We start from the raw sequence: 27,199 nt of genomic DNA on the forward strand, positions 1-27,199 counted from the left end.
AGCCTAGCACTTACTGAAGCCTGGTGGTGGCCACTCAGGATTGGGGCCCGGTGTTGGCTTTGCCAGGCTGACCACTGGGCTGCTTCCTTGAAGGTAGCCAGCCAAGTCACAGGTGATGATGCCGCTGGAGGCCTGGGGAGAGCCTAAGTGTTCTGGGGACTCCAGTCCAACTCCAACTCCAGCCATGAATGGGAGAGTGGACTTGCCAGAAAGGAAGTTTGCCCACCAGTGACCGGGGTTGGCCTTGAGGAGACCAGGGTGGTGAGGGATGGCTTCCCCAGGTTACTGTGCACTTCCTCAGGAGCATGACTGGAAGTTGAACCCAGGCGCACCGGTCATAGTCATGGGTGGCCACGAATGAGCCGCTGGAGGGGATAGCTTCCAGGCTGTCGCTTGTGGGCTGGTGGAAACCTGGGTGCACGATCACAGTTGGTGGGGACAGGGATGCTAGGCCACGGGGCTCATTTGCAGAGGAGACCACGGAAGGCTGCTCCTTAACATGCCACACTCCACAGCCGGGTGCATGCAGGGAATTTTTCTTGACCCCATGCTTGCCCGTACCATGGGAGCACACCGTGAGCTCAGACAAAATCCTACAGGTTCTCTCCTGTTTTCCGTTTTATAGTAACCTGTCTGTCATTTCCCAGGCAGCAGTCTCCTGTCATCACAACAGTCACATCTATTATCAAGGGAGGCAGAAGGGGGAATTTGAGTATTTAGAGAACCACTTCTAGGCTTCTAGATGTGGGGTTAAACTTCCAACACTTTTGCTTCCAAAAGTGATTTTCAAAGTTTTCCCTGTGTACAGTATCCATAATTCAAAATCCTAAGTTGCATGAAATAAGAGAGAGGTGATCCCTAGTGTACCTACTATATTCTAATCACAACACAGATTATAGAAACAACCACCCCTGAGCCAAAAAGGACAATTTACAGTGGTCCTTCCTTTGGTATAATCCACCAGACCTTAGAAGAGGCATTGCGTGTCAGACAAGACTTCGAAGTAAGAGAACACAAGGAGAAAGAAATCTTAGTCAAGTAAGCTTCACCCTAAACACTACTCCCCATCCTCCTTCCTGAAATAGGGACTTGAAATGATTCACCCTCCTTCTGTTTCATTACCTTTGCAAGCTGCCACCAAGACCAGATGATGGCTAATGTCCAGCAGAAATCCAGACAGGTCAGAAGTTTGTATTTCTGAGAAGAACAAAGGAGAATCAAATGTCCTTTATCTGTCTGAGCAGGCAAGAAGTCAGGTGCAGTTAAGGCAGAAAGTTCAGGAAGACACCACAGATGCAAGCTGATAGTAGGGATTGTGGCGGCCTTATAGTGACCTGGACAGAAAACCACAGAGAAAAAACAATCATTGAGCAACAACTATGTACCAGAAAATTTCATGGGTCTTGTTATACATTGCAGAAACCAAGAGACATTAGGTCATTTTTCTGAGGTCATCTAGCTAGACCATGAAGCCAGGTTGTATGACCTAAAGCTCGCATTCTTTCATTTCCTGTTGAATCCCAAACAGCTTTTCTGTAGAGGCCACAGGAGTGTGAAATAGGGCAACAAAGGTATATTATTGCCATCTTCCTCTGCCTGGGAAAAAAAAGCAGAAGAGAAATCACAGTCTAATAGAGCTGACTTTTCTACATTTTTGTCTCCCCCTCACCTCCCATTTTTCCCCAACTCATTTTATTTCAGGGCTTGAACACAAGAGGCCAAATGTAATAGTATATCCTTTTAGGGGCAGCTGGGTGGCTCAATCGGTTGAGCATTCACAATCAAACATTGTCTGATTTTGGTTCAGGTCACATTCTCACAGTTCATGGGATCAAGCCCCAAGTCTGTCAGCACAGAGCCTGCTTGGGATTCTCTGTCTCTCCCTATCTGTCTGCCCCTCCCCTACACATACATTCTCTCTCTCTTTCTCTCTCTCTCTCTCTCTCTCTCAAAATAAACTTTTAAAAAAAGTACTTTCTTTTAATAATATCAATAGATTTAATTCAATGGCTTAAGTGGAGTGATTTCCTTTTCCTATAAGTAATGAAATTGCCTCCATTCTATCCTGTTAGGATTGTGCGTTCATTTCAGTGTTTCGAAGAGAGATCCTACCCTCACCTTGGTTCATTTTTCCATCACCTAATAGGTCACCCCTGAGTAACTTATGGACATCCAAAGTGACTTAAAAATTTATTACAAGGGCTATCCTTACACATATATAGAGTGTATCAGAGCATCACCTACCTGATATACTTTGAAAAGCAAAAGAAGGGGCGCCTGGATGGCTTGGTCGGTTAAGCGTCCGACTTTGGCTCAGGTCATGATCTCATGGTCCGTGAGTTCAATCCCCGTGTCGGGCTGTGTGCTGACAGATTAGAGCCTGGAGCCTGTTTCAGATTCTGTGTCTCCCTCTCTCTCTGCCCCTCCCCTGTTCATGCTCTGTCTCTCTCTGTCTCAAAAATAAATAAACGTTAAAAAAAAAAAATTAAAAAAAAAAAAGCACAAGAAAAACTTCCTTACCCAAATATATATCTCCTTGTAGCATATGACATTCCCTGAAATCTTGTCATTACCGATTCCTGACTTCATGTTACTAGATCAAGTTGCTGTTATTTGGTCTTCACCTAACACCTAGGATTCTCAAACCAAAGTCATAAGAATCCTAATGGAGGGAATAGAGGTAGAGAGGGAATGGGTAGAAGTAGGAGATTTTGGAGGCTTGAAGCATTACCTGTGAAGACCAGACACAAGTAGAGTGCCTCAATAGACCCTAGGTGCCAGGGGATGGGGTTGGGGCCCCACCACCACCCTCAGAGAGCAGATAATGTATGAGATCTTTTGAGATAAAATTAGACCATCTCACAGTTTTGCTTGAGTTTGGTTCTGCTTACTGAATAGGTAAGTAACCTAAGCAAAAGGAAGTGGAAGGCAATGCAGGAAGCTCTCAAACCTGATGTGAAACATGTAGAGTTTTCATGGTTTATGTGGTACAGGGCCCCTTGGTTAAAAGAGGAAAGAGCTAATTTTGAGAGAAGTAGCCATTGTTCTTGAGTGTCTAGAAAGTGATTTTGACTTGTCTTCAGAAATGCTGAGGGCTTTGTCTCATTGTTTGCAGGGAAGATACTTACAGTTCCTTTTTTTTGTTGATATTAGAAATACTTGCTAATGAATAAATGAATAAATAGATGAATAAAAATATAAATAAATGAATAAAAATAGGAGATACAAGATTAAAATGATATAAATGGGAGAAATACAGAGTTAAAACCATACGTCAGAATGATTGGCTTATTTCCCAACTAAAGAAAATCATGACACGTGAGAGTATAAGCTGCAAACACCAGGGCTAAAGTGACTCTACAAATTGTTCCAGTCTTCCAAGTTCCAGGAAATTCCTAACTGATGATTTTGCTGTCTTTAGGACCTTCTTCAGGTTTGAACATATTACGTCTTTTTTGCAATATTTTTCAATTTATAGCCTAACATACTCAGAAAGGGTCACAGTATCCCAGCCAGATGATTTGAACATTTCTTTGTTGTCTCTAGTTAATAGGCTGTCCATGTGATATCCTCTTTTATTTTTATCACCAGAAACCACAGAAATAAAGGGGAAACACTATACCAGGAAGTCTGAATCAAGCTATGACTCAGATTTCCTAAGAAAGAGATCAGAATCTACTTTGACCTCTTCAGTCTTAAATTCAGAACCATTTTGGGGGCAACATTAATTAATATCTGAGTTTGTGTGTGAGTATAGTACATCTTCCCTAATCATATTCTTCATACAATATACTTGTTTGACATATCATCATTGACAATTTGTTCACTCCTGGGAAATGGCTGATCATAAGCGTATATATGGAAGACAGTGGTTCCAGGGTATGTGGGTTCAAGTCCCATCTTCTCCCTTAACACCTTTGTGTCTTAGTTCCTCCATCTGCAAAAAGGGAATTCCGAAAGTATCATTAGTAGAATTGCTGTGAGAATTATGTGAATCAATATGTGTAAATCACTTAGAGCAATGCTTGGTACAGAATAGGTGCTCAATAAACATAAACTGTTGTTATTCTCTTTCAGCAAATGGTGAATTTGACATAGATAGTTGTAGAGTTTGGTCAAGCCAAGCCAAGTGCTATTCGAAACATTACAGAGCTGCGGGGGAGTTCTTGTTGCTCAGTATACATTCCTTCATGTTAATCTGGTTGTTGTTGTTGTTGTTGTTGTTGTTGTTTTTCCTCGGTATTAATGTTACCATCAGTCTCTTTGCTCATCACTGTTAACCTGTGGTCACTAGTCAGGGTCAACCTGTGGTCACCACTCAGGGCATTCCTTGTGTTTAATGCTGCAGATTCCAGGGTGCTTTCAGAGCAGAGATGTGACAAGTCCATTTTTCCTGCCAAGAATGTAAGTAGCTTGCATGAAATCCCATCTGACTATATTTCTTGATCTGAGGAGGATTAGTTCTCTAGGAAGCCCTTCATTTTTTTTAATCCTAAAAGAAGGCAGTATTCAAAGTAAAAACCCTTTTAAAAAATTCTTCATATTCTGAATTATGCTTTGGAAGTTCAGATTTTTTTTTTTCTGATTATGGTAACCATTAGCAAACATTTACTATGATGGTTTTAAAGATATGCCCACAGGGGCGCCTGGGTGGCTTGGTCGGTTAAGCGTCCGACTTCGGCTCAGGTCATGATCTCACGGTTCGTGAGTTCGAGCCCCGCGTCGGGCTCTGTGCTGACCACTCAGAACCTGCAGCCTGTTTCAGATTCTGTGTCTCCCTCTCTCTCTGCCCCTCTCCTGTTCACGCTCTGTCTCTGTCTCGAAAATAAATAAACGTTAAAAAAAAAAGTAAAAAAAAAAAAAAAGATATGCCCACATATTCTTTGCTGCTACTTCCCTCAAGAGGTGGAGCTTGATTTGTCTCCTCTTGAGTGTGGGCTGGACTTAGTAAGTCCCTTCTAGTGACTGAAGATAGTGGAACGACCTGACGTCATGTCTGATAGTAGGTTATAAAAAGACTGCAGCTTCCCTATTGGTTGGCTGTCTTGCTCTCCCTTTGTTTCTTAAATCACTTGCTCTGATGGAAGTCAGCTGTCATCCTGAGGCAGCCCTGGGGAGTAGGAAGGCAGCTGCCATATCATAAGGATACTTCGGTAGTCAGTGGAGAGACCCACAAGGTGAGGAACAGGCCTGCCAAAAGCCATGTGAATGAGCTTAAGCATACCCTTCCCTAGTTGAGCCTGAGACTGCAACTTCATGAGAGACCCTGAGTCACAACCACCCAGCTAAACCATTCCAGGATTCCTTCCAAAGCTATGTGAAATGATAAAAGTTTTAATCTGCAATTATGATAAGTCTTATATCTATTTCTTCAGCAATAAGCTAACTCACATTGCCTCACATAATTTATAGCAGAGGGCTGGTTGTATTTAACAATAAGTGTGGTCAAGAGGTTTTTTTTTTTTTAATGTTTTATTTATTTTTGAGAGAGACAGAGTGATAGTGGGAGAGGGGCAGAGAGAGAGGGAGACACAGAATCTGTGTCTCCAGGCTCTGAGAATCAGGCTCCAGGCTCTGCACACAGAGCCCGATGCGGGGCTTGAATCCACAAACAGTGAGATCCTGACCTGAGCTGAAGTCGGACATTTAACGAACTGAGCCACCCAGGCACCCCAAGAGTTTTATTAAAAAAAAAAAAAAAAAAAAAGCAAAATTGTCCTGACACCTTTTCATTTTTTATTATAAGCACATCTTTTTGGTGTGTATTATAATTCAGTCTCTCCTCTTTATGAATTATTACTTTGACAATCATGTGAAAATTCTTCCATTTTCTTCAATGGTTCTGCTTCTTCCCAGGCGAGGAAGAGGCAGCCCCAAGGACTCTCTCTCCCTCTGGAAAAACGATCCAGGTTCTTGCTGCTCTGCCCTGTTGGAAAGCAGGGCAACTGAATGGGGAAGCAGTAAGGAGGAAGCATGTATTTTTTTCATCTGAAGCTATCTTAGTATTGGAACTTCCTAGGTTCAGTTTCTCTTGAAATTTTGTGAAACTCATATCTCATGATATTTCAGCTTTATTTTTTTTTAAGTTTATTTGTTTATTTTGAGAGAGAGAGAGAGAGAGAGAGAGGGAATTCCTAGCAGGCTTCGCATTGTCAATGCAGAGCCTGACTTGGGGCTCGAACCTATGAACCGTGAAACCATGACCCAAGCTGAAACCAAGAGCTGGACCCTTAACTGACTAAGCCACCCAGGCTCCCCTTATCTCATCATTTTTTAAACTATAATACATAACTTCTGTCATTTGGCAAATTTAGGTAGAAGGCATTGAATAAAACTGCTTTCCATCTGCTGATCAAATGGAGTCTGAATTAAATAAACTTCTTCAATATAAATGCTAAAATCTGGTTTCTGTAAGCCTTTGGATCTTTAAAAATTGACTTCTAGAAAGGTGGTCCTGGATCTCAGGCAACATATACTCCCTTTGGAAACTAGGTATAAATCTACCAGGTTTGGGTCTAAGATGGATTATTCCATTTGTGTACCCTCTCTAAGGCCACAAGAATTTGCTAGAGTTCATGATTATATTTTGAAAGTTACTGGCTGGCCAATTGCTTGATGCTTCGTGAAATACATTCTTTTATCACTAGATAATCCTTTACTTTCTTCTTTCCATTAAGATACTTCTTTTGTCGGGGCGCCTGGGTGGCGCAGTCGGTTAAGCGTCCGACTTCAGCCGGGTCACGATCTCGCGGTCTGTGAGTTCGAGCCCCGCGTCAGGCTCTGGGCTGATGGCTCAGAGCCTGGAGCCTGTTTCCGATTCTGTGTCTCCCTCTCTCTCTGCCCCTCCCCCGTTCATGCTCTGTCTCTCTCTGTCCCAAAAATAAATAAAAACGTTGGGAAAAAAAAAATTAAAAAAAAAAAGATATTTCTTTTGTGGAGTGACAGTTCAGTGTTTTGTAATCAGAAACTTTCAGTACAATACATAGTTTTATAATTATTTCTAAATTATAGCCTTAGAGATTTAATTCTTAAATAGTGCTGAGACACTCCTCCTCTCCTTTGTTAAAACTCCCCAGCTGGATGTCAGTCAGCCATCATAACAAAGGACTGATGTAACATGTGTTCTTAATTTAAGATCCTGAAAGCTGGGAATTTTCCACTGTACATTAGTTCAAATTTGCAAGCAAGCAAGAACATGTTCCCTCTCTATAAGGTTAAACATGTAATCTGAAAATAGAGCATGAGAAAATCAAGTGTGGTATTTACTGTCTCCAGTGCTGAAATTGGGCACTACAGCATATGGTCAAAGCCTTTACTATTAATTAAGTAATCACAGAAAATTCCATATGGATGATTTGTGAACATTCTGAAGTTGGGCTGAGAATTTGCTTCTTTATCATGTTTCCTTTCTAAACACAACTTTCCTAAACAGCATGTAGGTCTGTATTCATATTTGCAACTAGGTGATGTTTAAGAGCTTTGACACGTCTTAATGTGACTAATTTCCATATTAAGATTTGACATATATTTGGACTCATGTTAAATCAGATGTCCTACTCATCATCATGTTAAAAGACTATTTGAAAAAATCTTTCTCAAGTATGGAAGAGGAAGAAAGATCCCCTTTCATTCATTTCCTTAACCACCACCCCCACGTACACGCACATACATATACGTATACGCATACATTTGTTCAGCTACATCCTATTCATGAGTCAAAACTCAGCTCAAATATCTTCTTCTCGTACCACTGCAAGCAGGTTTTTGTGCTTGCCTTTCTTGACTGAAACAGAATTGTTTTTCTATTCTCTCTCCTCTGGCACCCCACTTAACTGTAACTTCTTTACCTAGAGACTGCATCTTTTATTTCTGAGTCCCCAGTTCCTATCAGAATGCCTGGAATGGAGTGACAGTTCATCTGAAGCTATTTATAACCAGAAAGTCTGGTTAAAAGCTACTAAATGAATGAATAACTCTAGCCTCCAGGCTAGCTAGCAGATGAGTTCAGAGGCTATATATGCATCATTTATAAGCTCAGCCAGAATCTTATTGCAGCCAGAGTGGCAGAAACTCAGCAAGTCAGAGACAATGCCACCCTGGGGTTTATAGCTCCTTCAGGGGCTGTATGAGGCCAGACTAACATGACAAACCACATGCTGGGGTGCCCTCCTACCCCACATCCCTGCAGCCTGGCAGTTTTGCACTGTCTGTGGGCCAGGCCCAGCTCTGTGTGAGCGAGGCTCCTGCAAACATTTTGCATATTCAGGAACTCCAAGAAATGAAATAGGTGGGGAGAAACATTCCCTGGCTGGGGATGGGAGGTGGGGGGGGGGGGTAGACAAAATTCAATTATGTGACTCATACTTAATGTTTTAAAAACCTTGTTTTCGGTTTGAGTCAGAGGTTGACTTAATTACACTTGCCTGGAAAGTAGACCGGTGACAAGTGAAGAAACTACCATCCACTTAGGGTGGATCCAAGGGAGCAATGGCAATGTGAGAAGTTTTACTTCTGGCTGTCGAGCAGAGGGAGGACTTCCCAGGGACCACGAGAGTCGTGTTTAGATAAACGGATGTTGTGCACCTTGAAGTGTTCTTGTGGTCAGTTCAAAAACATGTCTCCTGCAGCTCACATAGTAAGAAGCTGGGGGGTCAAAGGGGGATTTAGACCTAAGTGTTTAAGATTTAGTGTTTAATTAAAGAATTTCCTCCTTCTTACCTGACCTGACCAGCTCCTTTATCAGTTATGCTCTTGTGACTCGTGCCTTGTCAGTTTTAACTCTTGGGCCCATAATTGCTGAGGCTTTCTTTTCATACTTGGAAAAGATGAGATCGTAGGTTCTACTCAGCAGAGGCTCATGCCAGCAGCCTGGAATATGCCCCAGGTCTGGGGAGGTGCCCAGAGTACTAGACGGAGCAGCTGAAATGCAGCCTAAGTTCTGGAGCCCTTGCAAAGCAGTCACCAATTTTAGTTCCTGAGCCTGATGCCTCATTTAATAAATGGAAATGAATAATATATCACTCAGGATCATTGGAAGAAGTATTTCTTATCGCCTCACAAACCCTGAATACTATCCAACCCTCCATCTGAGGCAGTGGAAAAAACATGACATTCTAAATACCTCAGAGCCCCTTCCGGAATGACAGTCTCAGGGATCTGGGAGACGGTGTGTGTCCGACGGCATTTCCAAACTGATCAGCCCCTCACCCTCACTTACTCCTTGGGCTTTTCACTTTATAATTGTTTCCGCCCCCCAAGAAAACTACATCCTTATTTTCCAGCTCAGCCGTGTTTTGAAGAACAATTTTTAAAACTTTTTTATACAACATTAGTATACTTGACCAAAAAGTTTTCTTTAAATATCTAGTTTGTATATTGTCCTGTATCATCACTCTTTAGTAGAAACACATACAAACTTTAAAGAATTCTTGTTCCATATCTGTACAAGGAGGGGATGATGATGAGGAGGGGGAGGAGGAGGAGGATATATACCTTGCAGGGTTTTTGTGAAACTGAGTGAGGTCAGGTATGTGTGAGCAGCAAGCAGAGTGCCTGGCCCATTGTAGCCTGTTTAGTTAATGACAGTTCATTTTCTTTTGTGACTTGAAATGCTGGCATCCTGGAACTCCTCTTTTGTCTCCCGCTCTCTCCCCTCACCCTCCTTGAGCTTCACCTCCTGTAATATGACACCCAGTCAGCAAGGGCCTGTAGCAGGAACCACCTGGCTGCCTTGGGGAACTAGCTGTCCCTGGTCAAGGCTTCCTGTACAAGTGTGTCACAATTGGCTTCTTCCTGCTGCCCTCCACCCTCTGTGGTCATCCCTGTCCCTTTCAGGGCAGCAGCATCTAATCGTGTCATGTGGTGGTGTCAGAGTGGTGTCAGCAAACCCAGAGCTTTTGAAATACTACCCGTGATAAGTCTTGGGCCTGGCATTCCTCCAGATGCTATTTCTTCTCTCCCTGGAACTACATTGACCAAAACGGATAGAGGGAAGGCAGGAAGACTAATCAGTATTTCAGTTGGATAGGCTCAGTCTTGTTGACTGAAATGGCAGGTTAGTTCAGCAAGGAAAATTGAACAACTAAACAAAAAATCCAGTCATATCATTGTAGACCATGGCAGAAGACCCTCAGTAGTAGGAAGGGAGGGAAGTGCCCAACATTGAGAGCACAAAAGTAAAAAGCACTGAATTTGGTAAAAGTGAGATAATTCCTGTAAATGAGTTACATTAAATATAGAGATTTCAGAAAATTTTTCAAAACAACTTTTAAACCACCTTTAATAACCAATATTTTCTTTTTGTTTCCATCTAATATTCTTCTGTGTTTATTTATATATGTACTTATTGAGGTAAATGAAAATTGGAATAATTTATGTACAGGTTTTTTTCAAGTAAAAATGCAAACGTAGTATATTTTTTAAGAAATTAAAAAAAAAAAATTTTAGGGGTGGGGCAACTAGGTGGCTCAGTTGGTTGAGTGTCCGACTTCGGCTCAGGTCATGATCTCACTGTTCATAGGTTCAAGCCCTGCATCAGGCTCTGTGCTGACAGCTCAGAGCCCGGAGCCTGCTTAGGATTCTGTCTCTCTCTCTCTCTCTCTCTCTCTCTCTCTCTCTCTCTCTGCTCCTCCCCAGCTCTCTGTCTCTCTCTGTCTCAAAACTAAAATAAACATTAAGAAAAAAAAAAAGAAATTTTAGGGGCGCCTGGATGGCTCAGTTGGTTAAGCGTCCAACTTCAGCTCAGGTCATGATCTCACAGCTTGTGGGTTCGAGCCCCACGTCAGGCTCTGTGCTGACAGCTCAGAGACTGGAGCCTGCTTCAGATTCTGTGTCTTCCTCTCTCTCTCTCTGCCCCTCCCCTGCTTGTGCTTGCACACGTTCTCTCTCTCTCTCTCAAAAATAAATAAACATTAAAAAAAAGAAATTTTATTTACAGTTTTATTTCATTTTTCACTTATGAGTACTTTCCCATGACAGTACATGTTCTGTCACTAGATTTAACACTAGATTTAATGTTTATACTATGCCTTATTATTTGGATATTTCATAATAAACATATGTCTACTTATTTTCATTATTTCTATTGCCTTGTTGTTTTAAATAATTCTATGAGGTCAGTCCTTGTACTTGAGGATCTGTTCACATCTCTGATTATTTTCTTAGAATAAAATTCAAGAATTGACCTTATTAAATCAAAGAGTATAAATAAGTGTTTATTCTGTTCTTTGTTTTGAAAGTGAAATGTGAAGAAATCCCCATTAGAAAGCTGTTCCTTTCATTCATTTTATTCTATAAATTCTTTTTTTTTTTTTAACCTCTTTCTTTATGCTAAGAACCATATTGGGCTATGTATGTGAATTCATTACCCTGCTACATCTTCAAGAGGGAGCTAAGGTCTCACTTCATCCCCATCATCTTCCATTTCTCCCCACCACCTACCATCTAACCAGACTGAACCAAGCTCCCTCTCTGCCATCACTCCTGTCCACACACCCAGGCTCTCATGGCACTGTCATAGCATTTTCCACTCTGGAGTCTAGGGTCTGCTTCCATCTTGTCATTAGGCAGTAAATGCCTTGGAATTGAGGACTGTATCTTGTTCATCTTTATTGTTCCAAAATCAAGCCTAGTAATTTGCATGCAGTAGGCACTGAGTGAGGGAACAAAGAACATAAAACGATTTAATATGCATGCGCGCACACACACAATCTTATATTATTAGATGCAGGAGATAGAGGTATGAGAAAGAGAAAAAAGGGAGTCATTTTCATGGACTAATATGGTTGTGTTTTCCCAGTTGTTGATGCATAGGGGGAATATCACTTTTTGGTGTGTGCCCAGATGGGCCAGATGGGATTTAACATAAGGATTTTACCGGATCTTTGGGACAGCAGCTTGCCTGGGGACACAGCTTTAGGGTCAGTTTCATAGTCCACTGAACCCAAAGCAAGCTAGAGAGTTAATAATCATCAGATCAAATTGGCCCCAAATATGATTTGGCTTTATTTATTTGTCCTAAATGAACATAATTGTACAGCCTTTATTTTGTCCCTTTAAATGGGGATATCACTGACTGTGCTCGTTTGGATGCAAAATGTCATCTAGAAATAATTTATGTAACTGCAGAACCTGCCAATGGCATGCTTCACAAAGGCAAACTTGGCTTTGGAGACTGTTTCTCCTACGAGCTAGAATTTCTCAGTAATAGATGTGGGCTAACTGACTCAGCAGCCAGGGAAGTCACGTTTGGTTATCGAACATTGTTGGTACTGGCTATTTAAAAAAAAATGTTTTTAAGTTTATTTATTTTGAGAGAGAGACAGAGAGAGAGAGAGAGAGAGAGAGAGAGAGAACAAGCAAGGGAGGGGCAAAGAGAAGGAGAGGCAGAATCCCAACTGTGAGAACTGTGATATCATGACCTGAGCCAAGATCAAGAGCCACTTAACCAACTGAGCCACCCAGGCACCCCTTAAATTTAATTTACTAATTTCTAGGCCACGATAAAATTTAAGATGTGTAATGTGCAACAGACATGAGATATCTTATCACCTGTCTATCCATCCATCCGTCCACACGCATTATGCAGTTACAAAATAAACATGTAAAAATGTAACCTATTTATCTCCCTAGAACTGACTGGAACTTAGATTTTGAGTCCATATTGGATCTGATACTAAAATCCTACTCTATTCATTTCCAGGTATATCCCATTATTTCTTGATTTTTCTCAAGTTCCTATGTTAAGTTCGTGTTTGCATCCCCCTCTTCCCCAGAAGTGATCTGAGTGATCTGAGTATCTGGCTGTTGTTAATGTCCTGGTACCTGCTAGGATGACCCAGGGCCTTCCTCATCCCATCTCTGAAGCATCTGAGAGTTGCCATTCCTCTTGCAGGGACAGCCTGGCAGTTCTCAGTTATTCTGTCTGCTGTGCACTGGGCTGTGTAAGTGAGCTCATTCAACCTTTACCTCTCCGCACTGGGACAAAGGTTTGTGATTTATTGGGCTCTGCCCTGGAAAGCTAGGTCTGAGTCTTTTCTGCTTCAAGCTTCACATGATTCTTGGAGACCCACACATCAAAGACTCCCTCCCGGTTTTCCTTTGTGTCTCCCCTTCATCCCCGCCTCTCCCACCTGGGCAGCTGTAGTGGTCAGGAAGAGAGCACTTGTGGTCAGGAAAACTCGCTATTTGCTCCATCTTCATATGCCTGGGGTTCAGTCCAGAACCTGGGCTGATGGATGCTCAAAAAGATTTTTCTCCTGAGAATACTGTTTTTTTGTGAGTTTCCATAGCCTATCTGAAGCTCAAAAACTAAGCATGCTTGTTTCTTTTCTCTTTACACTTCAGCCACGGCAATCCTAATCTTCCCTGGGACGATGAGTGCCTCACATTGAAGGAAGGAGACTCATGTACATGTGAAGGGGCAGGAACTTCAGTTGATATCTCCAAATGTCATTCTTCCAGCACATGAATATGTAAATAGGTTTATAGCTATACAGTAATTTAAATAACTGAATAAACTCAAAGGCCAGATTTGTTTGTTTTTAGAGAGAGAATGAGCAGGGGAGGGGCAGAGGGAGAGAGAGAGAGGGAGGGACAGGGAGAGAGAGAGAGAGAGAGAGAGAGAGAGAGAGAGAGAGAGAGAGAAATCTTAAGCCAGCTGCATACCCAGTGCAGAGCCTGACTCGGGCTGGATCTCATGACCCTGAGGTCATGACCTGAGCCAAAGTCAAGGATCAGACATTTACCTGACTGAGCCACCCAGGCGCCCCAAGACCAGGTTTGTTTTGAACTGAAACCAAAGGGAAGGGGGTTGATTCTATGCTAACAGAAAAAAAAGCTAAAGAAAATGTAATTCTTTGTTAAGCACCAGATGAATCAGGCTACACCTCTCAGTTTCCAGCCTTCCTCTTCCCTCTTCTCTTTCTGCCATTCTCCTCTCTGCCTTTTATTAAAAAGCAAATGCCCCTTTTATAAAGTTTAATTTCCAAAGTTCCTATTATGCCCACTCTTCCAACATTCATAAAGAAGCAGAGACTACTTGTAATTTGCTGGGAACCCTAGAGAAAAGTGAGATATCTCACTGAAGAATCCTCAAATAACATGAAGACATGAAAAAATGTAGCCAGTGCTTCTCTGGCTTATGTAAGAAGAATCAAAGAACCATGAAATTAATGTTATTTATTATTAAAAGATACTGGACTTAGGATCCAGTATGTGATAATGTAATTAAATTAATTTCAGTAACATACTATCATCTGAACTAAATGTCAGCAGTAGTTATGAGAAGTATATCAGTGAGCATCACAAAAGCTTGCCTGCTTACTTATACCTTAAAATAGTCATGCTCAGAGAGTATAGATGAAAACTCCCATAGCAAGAGGACCTTCTGGGTTTTTCTAAGACTCTCCAGTGCACGTGATCCATTTAATGGGAACCAACTCACTTTATCATGTTCATACTTAACTGAAAAGGAAGGATGAGAAGGGTGTCCAGGCCACACTCAAGGGTGAAACAAACTTTACTATTATAGCAGTTGAAAGTAAAGTTGAAGAAGATTTCAATTTCAAAACAGGGTTTAAGAGCATCAGACGACATATCTATATTTTAACTCTGGGGAGGTATGAAAATTAAATGAATACTCCATCAGACTCTAAAAGTTTGAATTATGACTTCCTCTGCCCCATTAAATAGATTATTTTTCCTATTTAGGGTGGCACACCTCATTTGTGGAAAAAACCTTTCTGGCACTCATACACTGTTTCTTATTTCTACTGGTCATCTTATTAATTACTATGTGTTTGCCAAGGAAAAGCCCAAGTATACCTACATCTAGAATTAGCACTAGGGTTTGGGGTGACTGAGTCGCTCAGTCCGTTGAGAGTCTGACTTCAGCTCAGGTCATGATCTCACGGCGTGTGAGTTTGAGCCCTGCATTGGGCTCTGTGCTGACAGCTCAGAGCCTAGAGCCTGCTTCGGATTCTGTGTCTCCCTCTCTCTTTGCCCCTCCACCGTTCACACACTCTCTCTGTCTCTCTGTCTCTCTCTCTCTCTGTCTCTCTCTCTCAAAAATAAATAAGCATTAAAAGAAATTTTTTAGAATTAGCACTAGGGTTTAAAATAATAGAATTTGTCATCAAGTTGACTGGCTCACATTCAGCCAGTGTCACAGTCCATGGATGAAATTTTTGCTTATGCAAAAATCTCACCTAGGAAATAAAAATTCGTGATCTGTAATAGACCTTTTTCTCACAAAATGTTATTTCTGCCACTCTGTCCTCTGGAATGTGATGAGGGGGAGTTGAGGCAGCTTTGGGTTGCAAGGGAGCACCCAAAATGTGCCATCTGGGAGAGCTTCCTATCTGTGCCCAGCCCAGGGACTCACAGAAGCTGTGGGAGGTGTGTATGGGCATGTCCCATCACTGCTTTCTCTCTTTGGAAGCCCACAGAGATACTCTGCCTTCTTGAGTAAAGAAGGCCTTAATGTGTTCTCAGTAACACTCAGATGTGGCCTTAGATATGTTGCTACCAATATTTCACTCTTCAGGTTGCTTTGGGGCTGCTACCAGACTCTGTGTGAAGTAGAAACCCTCTGATATGCTCTTCTGCTGGAATTCCTCAAGTGACCTTCTTCCATGGTAGGTTTCTTCCTGGGTGGGCAGGGCAGGATACAGCCTAGAAGCAGGGTCCCTGTATCATTGTGCAGGTTTGACTACGTGAGTGCTAGAAGGCACTGTTCACACTGTGGTTATTATCAGTTTGAATGTGTACTTTAGCTATTTTATGGAGTTGGTGGTAAACTGTCTTAAGGAAGAAATACCTTTCTCTGGTTTGCACAAAAACATTAAATATGAGCTAGTAACGGCCTGCCTCAAGGTTGGAACACTCTGGCAAACAGTGGGTGAGTTCTGCCTCTCACTTGGCTGTGTGGCCTTGGGCTAATCCCTGAATCTCAGTCTTATCATCTGCAAAATGGGGATAATAGACTTTATAGGCTGTTAAAATGAAAGAAATTATATATGCCAAGGACTGGGCTTAGGGCCTGACACATAGTAGGTGGTCAGTATGTGATAGTTCTCATCACTTGGTCAGCACAAGCCTCTCTACACACACAGATCTCTTTCCAGTCACTTTCCACTCAAGGCTCTCAGAGCATAAAATAACTGTCAGACGCATTACTACAAGACTCATTATAGTAGAATTATTGATTTTTAGTATGAATCATTAATTAGTATTAATTCAGTAATTCTCTGCACTGAGGTAGACTAATGAGTGGTGATTCTCCCAGGACAGTGACACATATTAGTATAATGCTGACGAGGGCCTGCCTCTGAGAGAATTTAGAGCAGGGGGTGCAAGGACTCAGGCAGTCCTTAGTCAGAATCTTAGTCTTTGTCTAAGAGAAAAGGAATGAAGAAGGAAAGATTAGAGCTTACTCTTTAGTTTTCCAGACAACAGGTTGTCCCCGACAGGTCTGTCTCTGCCATGGCATTAATTATTACAAGAAAGACTGGTGAACAAACTCTGAGCAGGTCAAACTTTGGCGGACTTAAAGATTATGCAGACAGGGGCTGGAGACCGGGGAGTCTTATCTACAAACTACCTGGCACTTTATCTGTGTTTCAAGGCTCCTCACAGCTTTGGCTGTGGGAGGTGGAGACTGGAAGTCCCTGCTGACAGTGATCTTATCATTCCCCATGATACTTTCATTAATGACTGGCTTCACCTGCTCTTTTTCCAATATGTTGCTGCTCACCAATATAATTTCTGTCAGTCACAGGGCCCTGATGTCGTCTAGGCCCTGAAATTGTGTTCTTGAGCTAACATTCATTGTCAAAACTTTACAAGATAAACCTATTTCTCCTCATCCTATAAATGTGTTGATTTTCCCATGCTGCATATACTGAATGGTCTTGAGACTGTTAACACCTTCAATGAAATCCTCTCCCTCACCCACAAATGTATGCGTGTGTATGTCCCCTTCTCCCCATCCGCTTCCCCTACCTCTTCTCCACCCCACCCCCAATTTTTTGCTCCCTTTTGGCACTTTTCCTTATTCTCTTACAAAAGACTTGATGCCACAGAGGGGAGTCACTATGTGGCTCCTAAACCAACTTAATTCCACCCAGTTCTCCCATCTCTGCCCAGCCTCCCTCTCCCACTGCCAGAAAAAAATCAAACTGCAGTGTCACTTGCATAAGAAAAATGATGTGGTAAGGTGAACTTTCAGAAAATAAGGATTCTCGTGACTCCGATTTTTAAATCATAGCTGTGTGCATATAGAAAGCAGGGGTGGGGAGCGCCAGGGATTGAGGGTAGTGTGCTTTGATTGGCACCAGGGCAGGGAGTTCTGCTCTGAGCAGAAGTTGAAGGTGGCCCTGCTCAGAGATGAAGTGAGGCTATTCAGCAGTGGGTGGGGGAGGGGGAGGCCTAAAGGCAGCTGAGGCTAGCTTGTGTGTCACTGATGGTAGAATCTGAATCTGAATTTGAACTATCTGCTGGCAGTAGTGCTGTCACTGTTGTCACTGCTGTTCTCCTGGGCTTTGTTTCCCCCTGTACGAGATTGTCAGTTCTGCTTTTCCTCCTTCATGTCTTGTGTACTTGGCTTTATGCAGTGGATATGCTCCTGAAGTGTTTTGAATACATTTGGGTTTTAAATGACATTACATTCATCTTAATACAGAAAGGTATAACGAAAATGAAGTGGTCTAAAATCTCAACACCTAGATACTCTGTTAATATATTTTTTAAATAAGAGTGTGAATATTTACATGGTTAGAATATATGTATTTACAAAGCACAAAGTGTGAATTGTACAAATGCTACCATTAGTACATGTTATAAAAGCACCTCATGTTACCTAAATACTTAACACCGCTCCTAGTGCTAGGAGTCTGTGCAGTGTACAAAGCACTATCATGGAATAGAGCGATGAGTATTGTAAGAAGCATTTTCTTTTAAAAGACTTTATAATCGGGGCATCTGGGTGGCTCATTCGGTTAAGTGTCTGATTTCGGCTCAGGTCATGATCTCTCAGTTCATGAGTTTGAGCCCCGCGTCGGGCTCTGTGCTGACAGCTCAGAGCCTGGAGCCTGCTTCAGGTTCTGTGTCTCCCTCTCTGTCTGCCCCTCCCCCGCTCACACTCACTCTTTTTCTCTGTCTCTGTCTCTCTCTCTCTCACAAAAATAAATAAACATTTTAAAAATTTTTGATAAAGGACTTTATAATTAAAATATATACACACGGGGCGCCTGGGTGGCGCAGTCGGTTAAGCGTCCGACTTCAGCCAGGTCACGATCTTGCGGTCCGTGAGTTCGAGCCCCGCGTCAGGCTCTGGGCTGATGGCTCAGAGCCTGGAGCCTGTTTCCGATTCTGTGTCTCCCTCTCTCTCTGCCCCTCCCCCGTTCATGCTCTGTCTCTCTCTGTCCCAAAAATAAATAAACGTTGAAAAAAAAATTTTTTTTAAATAAAATATATACACACAAGAGCAGTGAATAAGAAAGGGTCACCCTGGCCCAAAAAGAGGCTATTAGTCTAATGGGTCAAAGAATCATTTGACCCACAGTGTCTTTTGTTTCTTTGCATGGGTTTTTTTGTTTTGTTTTGTTTTGTTTTTTTTTAATGTTGCCAACATTTAAAAATCAGGAGAGTTCAGGGGCACCTGGGTAGCTCAGTCGCTTAAGCATCTGACTCTTGATTTTAGCTCAGGTCATCATCTCATGGTTTGTGGGATCGAACCCCAAATCAGGATCTGCACTGCCAGCCACAGAGCCTGCTTGGGATTCTCTCTCTGTGTCTCTCTCATCCTCTCTCACTCTGCCCCTACCCTGCTTGCACCCCCTCTCTCAAAATAAATAAATAAATATTAATTTCTTTTTTTTTAATTTGTAGAACTATTCACAAGGGGCCTACATTCCAACATGGCAATGGCCTTAATTGCTAAGGATCTGCTGCCCCTTAGCGTGTGTTCTCCAGTTTGCCAAAAGCCCCACCCACATTCCCTGTTGTGGGCCTGACACTTAAATCTGATTTCAGTTGTTACTTATCCTCACGCCTGCCCTTAGAGCAGAAGATATTTCAGAACCCATGGCCCTGTCAAAAGTAGGAGGATAAAGCTGCTCCAAGAGGGCCACGGGCGTTTTCTTCTACCTGTCCTACTTTTCTAAAGGCATTGGAATTTGCAGTTCCAGATCAAGATCAGCAGAATATGAAAATTGAAAAGAGCCTATAGGTCAACTAATCCCAGCCGCTGGTTTTTTATTTCAGAGAGGTGAGGCTGCCTTCTGATTGCTCATTATTGAGCATTTTCAGTGTACCAGCTTTGTTTAAGTTCATACAGTCACAGTTATATTAAATGAAGCTCGTGTCACATGATTAAATTTTTTCCTGATCTACAAACTTTTTTGTGACTTGTACCAACATATACTGCAAAAGGGGACAAGTTGACACAGAAGTGTAGAAACAGGTCACAGAAATCTTTACTTCTGGGAGTAGGAAGAGACCAGCTTAGAACAGGAAGAAGTGCTGATTGTTCAAAGGTGTGGCCTGGTGGAGTCGGTCCTGGTATGTGACCATGTGACCAGGACAGGGGGTTATCCTACCTGAGACCTAGTTTCCCATCTGTTAAATGGGGATAATTATGCCTTATCTCAGGCAGATTAAGTTATACAATGGAAGTAAATGTTTAGCATTATAATGAAAAGTTATCATTGGGGTCTATTATTGTTATCATTACTAGAGTAGTAATTCTGGACTCTCAGGTTTTTTAGGCACTTAGTCCCACAGTGCATATGCATCGAGCAGTGTAACCATGGGTAAGACACTTGAAGCCTCTGTGTCTCATTTTCCTATCTGCTCAAAGGGAGGAATAAAGTCTGTCTCACCCCCACTGAAGAGTTAGGAAATCAACAACACGTGTGTTTGTGAGCCACTTAATGGCATTTAGAGTGCTAAATAAATTGTCATTACTACTTTGCTATTAACTAAATTGAGTTTAAAAACATTGATGACCAGGGTCTTCAAAGGTACCTGAACTAACCCGTTACTTAACCTTCGTTAGGATTTACATTTTTCTCAAGCTCAACTCACCAAGTGAAGTAAGTCCCTAATATTATCCAACTGTAATAATTAGGTAAGTCCAGAAGAGGTTTTCTCATGTACCTTTACTTTGCCTACCAGAAATTAAATCAAAGGAGAGAATGCTGGTTTAGAAGAATAGACTAATGAATAATTAGCATTTGTGGGTTTTCCCTAAAGAAAATGAAAATTCACAGGACAACATGAAAACATGTCTGTTCTACTCAACTACAAACTGAGGTCAGAAGCAGACACAGAATGCTCATGTAATGACCACCGTGAGGCACTTTTATCACTTCCCAAGGCTCTGGAAGGCATGGTGAGGATAGAAACCCTACCCATGTTTCATTTACATTGGACCAGGAGCCTGGACTGGAGGGAAGAGCTCGGGACGGTCCTGGGCTGGAAGCTCTCTCTAGTTATTGGCAGTGTGCCTGTGTGCGTGGTTATACATGTATAGGAGGGTCCACATGTTTTGATCAATGTGTAATATATATTTTGCTACCGCTAAGTCTCCCTGCTGTGGTGGTATCCAGAAGATGGTGTAAATTGTATTATTGAATGAGGTGGACATGCTCAGAGCAAGTCTGCAGAAGCTTAGCATATGTCAGTTCAGGATCAAAGAGATAGCGTGTGATTATTTATTCATTCATCTACTAATTCGTTTATTCAGCAAATATTGAGTGGCTGCTGTGCTAGACATCAGCATTATAGTAGGGAAAACAAGCGGACAGTGTCTTTACCCTTGTGAAGTTTACATCGTACAGGGGAAGATTGGTATTAATTAGTTTAAATAAATATACAAGATATTTACATAAGTGTGTGTTGTGAGGGCAATAAGGGAAATAAAGGGGAGATCACTCCATCAGAGAAGGCTTCTCGGATGATGTCACACTTGAACTAAGACATCACTGTATGCATTAGTCAGCCAGTGTCAAAGATGGGGAAATATACGAGGCAGAGGGAACAGTGAGTACAAAGGTCTAAGGACAACAAAAGGGTTGGCATGTTTGGGCAACAGAAGGGAGGGAAAGCAAGGGCAAGAGTAGTATGATATGACATTGGATAGTTTAGGTGGGGGCCAGACCATGCAGGATGTGGCCATCATTGTTTTTCACCTGACTGCTGAAATAGCAGTACTTAGAAATGACGGTGGCCTGGACTAGAGTCAACACAATGAGAACAGGAGAGCTGGAAGGGTTTAAGATGTATCTTAGAGGTAAGAGTGACAGAACTTAATGATGGATTGAATGTCAGGAATGAGGACTAGAAAAACAAGGATTACACCTAGCTTAAAGTAACTACATTAGATGCCATTTTCTGAGGCTTGAAAGTTAAATAACTTGCCAGACCTCATTCAATTAGGACATTAAAGTCTAGTCTGTGTGAATTCACTTTTTTCATTGTTTTAATCTGTGAAGTGAGTGAAGTGAGGTTAAATTTCCAAGATATCTTCCAGATTTGCAATTAAGTTCTCATCTAGATGAGAAACATCAGAGGTAGAAACATCCTGAGGTATTTAGTAATATTGCCAGAATCTGGTATCTGATATAGTGCTATGGTGGAATAAATCTTTTATATCAAAACTTGTAGCCAAAATTTGAGAGGTGTTATTTTCTCACACAAACAAAAGAAACAATGATTTGTCCATTTTCTCTTAGACACAGTGTTTTTTGGGAGTCTTTCAGCAACGAGGTAGTTTGTACTATAAAGGAAGATTACATTATAAATTGTCTGTTGTAATCCCAAACTAAGACTGCAAAGCCCAATCGATAAATTGCTTACAGGGAAGCAGTTTTTTTAATATTATTCGTCAACGTTTATTTATTTATTTTTGAGAGAGAGACAGAGACAGAGACAGAGCACAAGCAGGGGAGGGGCAGGGAGAGGGGGAGACACAGAATCTGAAGCAGGCTCCAGGCTCTGCACTGTCAGCACAGAGCCCAATGCAGGGCTCAAACTCACGAATCATTAGGTCCTGACCTGAGCCAAAATCGGACCTATTGAACCACCCAGGTGGCCCAGGGAAGCAGAGTTTTTAGATTATGCTTGGGCCTCCACCCAGATACAGGCAGGTTTCTACAGAGAGGGGAGGGGTGTCATTTCAGTGATCTGAAAAACAGCCGGCAGCTCTAATTCCACCATCTGGGGCCCGCCCATTTTGGCCAGGTCTGAGATTCCATTGCTCACATTAGCAGCCCCCACTGTCTCAAAGCAGTAAATTGCTGAACTCCAGCTCATGAGGTACATCTTTTTTACCCATAGAAACAGTGGAATTGTGTTCTTGACAAAGGAATTGGCAGGCCATGAATCTTAAGTATATCCAACAGCAAGTGAATAAAGAAAAGCAACCACTCTAAATCTATCCCTAGACCCCCTTTTTTGGACTATAAACCCCTGAATCAGTTAGGATGCTACAAGGAACAGAAAAATCCAACTTAAAAAGCCATGAGCAGTAAAGATATTTAATGTCTCACAGGACAAGTCAATTTCAGGCTGGTTCAGCAGTTCTGTGATGTCTTAGGGACTCAGGCTCTTTACCTCTCTGCTCTACCCTCCTCAGCAGAGTGCCTTGACCCTGAGGCTCAAGATGGCTGCCACAGTTCTGGGAAACACATGAGCCAACACGGGACCAAAGAAGTGGGTCATTTTCTTTGTTGTGTCTCCATTAGTGAGAGAGAAAGCCTTTCCCAGAAGCCCTAAGCAGACCTCCCCTTAAATCCTTATCCATGGAGCACCCAGCTCCCCCCATGCAGATAGTAGGACATTATCCTAGATGTTTCCCCCTCTCCTTTATTTCCCTCATTCTCTGTGACCTCTCTAGGTTTTATATAATCTGTTTCCTACCCTCTATCTACATTAATTCAGATGCTCATTATCTGTTTCTCTCTCCCTGGATCCAGTTTATCTTCCATATTGCCACTGAAATGATCTTTTAGAACACATATCTCATCATGACACTATCCTGCTTAAAATCCTTCTGTGATTCTTAATCACATATACGATTAAATATCAATTTTTTTTTTCTAGCTGTAGGATTGACCTCTCCCTTCCTCTTTTATTAAAAAAAAGACTTACCTGGCAGCTCAGGACAGCTAGCAGATGGGTGTAGAGCTGCTGTGCTGAAATGGGGTGGGGAAAGGGCCCATAGACAAGTGGATCCACCTGCTTCCCTCACAGGAAGGCCCAAAGCCCTTCCCTAGACCCCCTGCAGTACAGGCAAGTGGAAACACCTACAGGCCAATTGGTATGGACCTCAGGAGTGTCAGCCATGCTAGTGGCACAGGCTTAGATGGTAGTGGAGGCCGAGGTCAAAAACATGGTCTCTCAGAGTGTGCAGAGTGAGAAGGGAAGAGGGCCAAAGAGAATGCACTGCCTTCAAGCCATGCAATATCCAATGAAGTAATATTTCTTTTTTTTTTTTTAGTTTATTTATTTATTTTGAGAGAGTGGGGAGGGGCAGAGAGAGACAGAGAGTGAGAGAGAGACTCCCAAGCAGTCTCTGCACTGTCAGCACAGAGCCCAATGCAGGGCTCAATCTCATGAACTATGGGATCAAGACCTAAACCGAAGTCAAGAGTCAGATGCTTAACTGACTGAGCCACCGGGCGCCTTTAAAGTAAGGTTTCTACTTTACCTTTCATACTTTAAGAATGTGCCTTATATTCTCTGATTGTGTTAGACATGTTAACCCAATCAGATTCTTGAGGAGAAAGTGAGGATTGTTCAAGACCAAAAGGCAACTAATATCAAAAACTGAGAATAACAATTTCTAATTGATGAATTATTTTTGTGTTTACATTTTCATTTTTATAGTGTTTTTTAAAGGTAAAAGTGGGGCGCCTGGGTGGCTCAGTCGGTTAAGCGGCCGACTTCGGCTCAGGTCACGATCTCACGATCCGTGAGTTCGAGCCCCGCGTCGGGCTCTGTGCTGACAGCTCAGAGCCTGGAGCCCGTTTCAGATTCTGTGTCTCCCTCTCTCTCTGCCCCTCCCCTGTTCATGCTCTGTCTCTCTCTGTCTCAAAAATAAATAAACATTAAAAAAAAAAATTTTTTTTTAAAAAAGGTAAAAGATTTGCAATTTGCCTGGATAATCCCTAAGATTAATCTTTTTTTCTCTTTTACAAAGCTTCTCATATCAGAAATCCTGAGTTAACCAATATTTCGTGTATTTCCATTTTTTTTTTTTTTAATTTTTTTTTTTCAACGTTTATTTATTTTTGGGACAGAGAGAGACAGAGCATGAACGGGGGAGGGGCAGAGAGAGAGGGAGACACAGAATCGGAAACAGGCTCCAGGCTCTGAGCCATCAGCCCAGAGCCTGACGCGGGGCTCGAACTCCCGGACCGCAAGATCGTGACCTGGCTGAAGTCGGACGCTTAACCGACTGCGCCACCCAGGCGCCCCTCCATTTTTGATTAAAACCCAGTTTTGAGTTAAATAGGCTTGAGAATGGAATTTCAAACTGAACTATAATACCCGAATATGCTAAATATGCTAATTATTCTCCCTGCTCTTGATATTGAGCTGCATTTATTCTTTACGTCCATTTAAGAATTCAATCTTGTTTCTTCTTCTGTAAAGACGAAAGAGCCGTTTAGATGCAGTTTACATTCTGTTCTAGAATATAACCTTCTAAACGAGGAGGGAAATATTAATGAAGACATTGATGGATAATTTTAACAAGGAAAGGCGTTAACAGTTTGAAGCAACAGCTTAATGGGTTGTGCATTTCAGTGGGTATTTGCATACTCAGTGACATTGTCAGAAGGGAGGAGGGAGAATGGAAAGAGCTGGGCAGAGGACACCAGGCGGGAAATAAGGGCAATCTCCAAGTAGACTAGGACTGTCCAACTCTTATTTGCTCTTACCCGTTCTCATTTCAAGAATGGTTTGAGAAGAGCTTGTCCTTTTGTGTCTTGTATAGGCAAGCAGGTCATCAGTCTTGCTTCCCTTCTGACTCTGACCACCCCAACCCCCCACCTCCCATCTACCTCGATCTCATCTCTATCATCACTGTAGGTGTTTTCTGCTTCTCCCTTTATAGTCTGTCCCCATCACACCCTGGAGCTGATCTGTTTTTGGCTACCAGTCTTCGCCATCAGACTTTGTATAGGCAAGTTTGTATAGGCAGCTCCTTCATGGCTCCCCATGACGCCATAAGATCAGGCTGTTAGCATCTGTCATTTATTGCCTCTTCCAGCCCCTCTAGCTGAGGAGCCCACACAACCCCTATCCTCCCCACCTTCTGGGACTTCACAGAGATTAGGCACCAATGAGAAGCAAAAAATATGTATCAATTGTCTGAAGCTTCAAATTGATTTGGACTCTCTCCTAATCCTTTTAAATGTGATACGTGTTTAAATTAAGAGGAGCAGAAACAAAAATGATTTGGGAAAATGATAATGTTATCCTAGCTTATTTCAGTAACATTCTAACATGGTTAAGAAAATGGACTGTCAGATTTGATTAGTGTTGTTGAAGTGAACAGCCATCATTCTCAGAGTGTCTGGAGTTAAATTCTCACCCAGCAGGAGCAGTTTTAATGACTGAAGAATCCAGTAACATGGAGAAATAGCTGAATCTCAATGCACTGCTGACCTCTCACGTTGCCCCTGTCTCTTCTGTTTTTCAGGTACAACGTGTTTGATTGCTCTGCTATCAGATAAGGACCTCACCGTGGCCAACGTGGGTGACTCAAGAGGGGTCCTGTGTGACAAGGATGGGAACGCCATTCCTTTGTCTCATGATCATAAGCCTTACCAACTGAAAGAAAGAAAGAGGATAAAGAGAGCTGGTGAGTTTGTGAATACCTCCAAGGACTGTCTGCCATCCTGTTCGGTGAACAAGGTGGCTTGCTTGGATTGCCTGTGGGGGATGAGATGTTCAGTTACCCAGTGATTAGTAGATGAACTCAGAGGCTGGTGCTGAGGTAGCTGAGACTTAACTTTGGGACATTTCTTGTCAAATGACCACGGAACTTGCCCTTCTGCAAGGCCAAAGATTCCAAAAGGGCCCCCCCAAAGCCCTTTACCTGTTTAAAGGCTAATGAGATCTTTGGGCACCTGCTTGCCATACTCGGTTTCCTCCAGCCACCCCAAACTACTAACCATTCCCCAAATGAACCATGTCTCTGGTAGCTCTGTGCCTTTGCACGTGCCATCCCCACCATCCATTGGATAACGATTACTTGTCTTTTAAGATTCAGTTTAAAGGCATCCTTTTGGAAGTCTTCCCTGTCACTGCGCCAAAGGCTCCCCCAGTCTGGATTAGGTGCCCCTTCATCTTTCCCAGCATCCTATGTGGGTAACCTATCGGGTTACCTTTCACAATGTATGGACATACTTGGCTCTCCTATCTGTCCTGTCTTCCTGATTGTGAACTCTCTGAGGGCAGGAATTTGGTCTTGTTCCTCTCTCTGCTCCCAGCACCTAACTCAGTGAGTGCTCGGCACAAGTAAATATTCTGGGGTGGGGCTGGGGGTGTCCCTTTTTTATTAATTTCTTTCTATATCTAGAGGCTGGGGATACAAACTTACATTCTGGAATTGGGATGGGGTGGGGAATGGAGTAGACAGACATTAACAATAAATAAGTAAAAATAGGTAAATTGTCTAGTATATTACAAAGTGATAAACATTATGAGGAGACACAAAGCAGGCAAGGGAATGGGGAGTGTCAGGGGTGGTCACTATAGGCCTCACCAAGGTGACATTAGGACAGAGACTTGAAGGAAGAAAATCAGTTGATGATTATATTTTCATAATTCACTTTGGAGGGATTCTTTTCTAGCTGTGGAAAGGAGGAGTCCCTCCCTCTGCAGACTGACAAGTGAGGCATGTAGGCTCTGTGCAGTATGCCAGGCAGCAGACCCAGCTGTCCAAGGGGAGCTCACGTACCCTGGGTCTCTAACCAGAATGGGCCCCTGCTGCCCAGGGTAATTGCAGTTGACTCTCAGTCTCTACAGGTCAGCTTCTGCCCAGAACCTAATCAACATTTGAGTTTTCACAGTAGGAAGCTGTACTGTTGAGTCAAAAAGTGTTGAATTTTATTACAACCTTCTGCTTCAGTGACTGCTTGAGATGCAGAATAATTTTTAATGAAAGCTTTGGTCAGGTTTTTTGTTG

At 42.4% G+C, this 27,199-nt stretch overlaps 1 protein-coding gene across 1 annotated transcript in view; it reads left to right on the top strand.

Annotated features, from left to right (window-relative positions):
* Positions 1–27,199, top strand: part of PPM1L (protein phosphatase, Mg2+/Mn2+ dependent 1L) — a 295,465-nt gene that overhangs the window by 263,487 nt on the left and 4,779 nt on the right. Inside the window, exon 3 of the mRNA XM_047099679.1 lies at positions 25,709–25,870. Within this exon, the coding sequence (XP_046955635.1) occupies positions 25,709–25,870 (162 nt within the window). The remainder of the gene's footprint in view (positions 1–25,708; positions 25,871–27,199) is intronic.

This window comes from Lynx rufus, unplaced genomic scaffold (genome assembly GCF_022079265.1).
Source record: "Lynx rufus isolate CCGP_SWC_20201006 ecotype Redwood Valley unplaced genomic scaffold, mLynRuf1.p SCAF_5, whole genome shotgun sequence".
Taxonomy (NCBI): Eukaryota; Metazoa; Chordata; class Mammalia; order Carnivora; family Felidae; genus Lynx; species Lynx rufus.